This window comes from Pteropus vampyrus, unplaced genomic scaffold (genome assembly GCF_000151845.1).
Source record: "Pteropus vampyrus isolate Shadow unplaced genomic scaffold, Pvam_2.0 Scaffold33, whole genome shotgun sequence".
Taxonomy (NCBI): Eukaryota; Metazoa; Chordata; class Mammalia; order Chiroptera; family Pteropodidae; genus Pteropus; species Pteropus vampyrus.
Window position 1 is genome coordinate 9,553,186 of NW_011888814.1, and position 2,749 is coordinate 9,555,934.

The 2,749-nt window shown below is 47.4% G+C and overlaps 1 protein-coding gene across 1 annotated transcript in view; it reads left to right on the top strand.

Moving 5' to 3' along the window:
* The window catches only part of CPA2 (carboxypeptidase A2), a 21,376-nt gene that overhangs the window by 3,440 nt on the left and 15,187 nt on the right, over positions 1-2,749 (top strand). Inside the window, exons 4-5 of the mRNA XM_011357267.1 lie at positions 506-601; positions 2,339-2,440. Coding sequence (XP_011355569.1) covers positions 506-601; positions 2,339-2,440 — 198 coding nt within the window. The remainder of the gene's footprint in view (positions 1-505; positions 602-2,338; positions 2,441-2,749) is intronic.

Genomic DNA, 2,749 nt, shown 5'->3' on the forward strand with positions numbered 1-2,749 from the left:
ATTGTTTATAATCAATACTATTACTAGTTTGAAATTTATCTTGGTTGTCATGCCATTCCAGATGTTGCTAACAAAAATATTTATTGCTACATTTTAAGGAACACCAATAGTTAACTAGAAAGCTTCGATATACTTGCTAAGGGCTATGAAGTTGGTCAAAGGTCACAGCGTGCAACTTAAAAATGAAATGAAATCTAGGACACAGAGTTGGTTTTGTTCACATCTACATCTATACACCCTGGATTCCCAGATTGGTAGAACGAGCCACAGGACAACCATGGGACTGTCATCCTATATTTGCAGCATCTGGCTGGCGAGAAGTCCCATTAATGCCCCATCCACTTTCAGAGTGCTGCCAGAATAAGCGAAAAGCATGACCCGAAAGCCTATAGCACAAGAAGAGGAATGCTTAGGACTGGGGACCCGAGTGTCACCATTTCCTTCACAATTGTAGATTAAAATGCATTGCTATAAACTAATCATAGTTATGACTGGTTTATCTTAGGTTCTATTGGACAAAGAGAATGAAGAAATGTTATTGAATCAGAAAAGAGAACGGAATGGTAACTTCAACTTTGCGGCTTATCACACCTTGGAAGAGGTAGGTGTTTCAAACTGAACATCAGAGAAATGGACCATTCTCTTCTCAGATGACAAGACCTATATATCCACTTGGTGATTTAACGGAAATTATTCTCATATTTCCTAACTTCTTTCTGCAAGTTTCCCTAGGATTTCACAGCCAGTGTTAGCGTCACTACCTTAAATCAGGACCTAAAGCCCACCTGCCCATCCCAGCAGCCATCCCTTTATTTCAGAAAGGTCTAGGAGTGTCTTAGGTGAGCATACAAATGGCCTTCCATGCTCATGCTCTCTGCTCAGGGCCCCCTTGCTGGTTTCTGACCTGTGCTGCTCACAAAGCCATTTGAGAGGTATGGTTCATGGCTGCCACTGAGGATAGAATCAGGGGACACCTTGGCACCTCTGAATTCTAGCCAAGGGTGGGGTCTCTGCTCAAAGCATCCAGATCTTAAAGTGGCAAAGTCTTGTGCAGTCTTTGCTGTCTTTCCTAATTTTGTTGGTGTGAAGAATGCCCCTTCCTTTACCTGGGTCACATGCTGCCAGATGGGCTCTTGAGCAGTGCTGCGTTTGCCTTTTTGAGACAGACAGCTTTTCTTCCGCCCGCAGGGGTTTATTTGCACGAATTGATTTGGGGGTGGGAGATGAGGGAAGTGGATGAGGGGATAGAGATTTGGGATTTTAAGGGGAGAGTTGGGGAATTAGGAAAGAGCCAGAGAGGAGGTATCCAATAGGTACTAATTCCCCAAATCAGGAATCATAAAATGCAAAGAACTCTGAAAACAAAATTTCCCCACGAATTTTTTGGTGGCAAAACCTGACATAACCTAAGCTCATTTGGGGGCAGAGCTGACCTGAACTGACTACCCGTTTGTGTCACGGCTAGAAACATTAATATATTTGAAATGTGGAGCAATGCCACATGCGTAACATTTAGCACTTCCTACCTTCCTAAAGTTCAAAAAAAAAAAAAAGAAAGAAAGAAAGAAAGAAATTTTAATTTGAAACATATATGGCCCCTAAGGGTTTTAGATAAGGAATTGGAGACCGATACAGTGAGGGAGAAAAGGGAGCGAGAGAAACAAGAGCTCTCGCCTTCGTGGGCCTCACAGATTGGTGCCTGTGTCCTGGAGGACAAATGCCGGCAACAGCTGGAGGAACTGTGTTCATGCCGTTCACTCTCCACACACGCCCAGACATGTCTCAATCCCAGCAATGGACGCAGCTTGGGTGTCCCAGCTGCACGGAATTTCAATCAACCTTGCAAATAGGCGCCCCTGTAGCTGGCGACAAGTGCCTCTGAGACAGGCACCCTAATGCCTTTTCCTGAACTAGCCTTGCTGCGTTTTGTGCCGCCTGCCTCTTCGAAACCCACTTTTTTTTTTTTTTTCCTTTTGGTGCCACCACCATTTGTGTCCCTCTGCTAGGGAGGGCGAGCAGCTTTCCGACTGGGGAAGCCCACCTCAGAGCTGGGCTGAGGAAAGCCACAGGGAAGCCAGAGAAGTGCCATTTTGTTTTAAGGACAAAGCTGGAAGGAGCCGGCTCCGCTGCCGCAAAATGGCTTCCCTCGCCCCGGCCCCTGCAGATGCCCAGGGGCTCATCTTTCAGCTTTGCCTCGAACGTCCCTAATCCCACGGCATCCGCCGCGCTGACCTCGCCACTTTGTCCTGGGGGAATTTAAGGGAGAGGAAAGTCGCTAATGCATACATCAGATGATTCATTTGCAAACGTGTTTATTTATTCATGTTAAACATTTCAGATTTCCCAAGAAATGGATAACCTCGAGGCTGAGCACCCTGGCCTAGTGAGCAAAGTGAATATTGGGTATTCTTTCGAAAAACGGCCCCTGAACGTGCTCAAGGTACACAGGTCGCGGCGGTGGATTTTCCTCCCGATGCTTCTGGAATCCTGCTCCTCCCAGGCGGGCTGTCGCTCCCAGCGCGGCCTGCAGAGCGGTTCCTCCCCCCTCCCCGCCGACCCCCAACCGGTCCTTGCTGGTTTTGAGTATGCACCTCCCCACGACCTCCACCCCCTTTCTTTTTCTCTTTCCTGCGCAAATTGACGCAGGTCTGCAGGAGTGAATTAATGCTCTCATCTTGATAGATTCAACTCTCAGGGAACCAGAGACGAACGCGCCAATAGGAACAGAGGGAGGGGAGGGGGCGCAGGC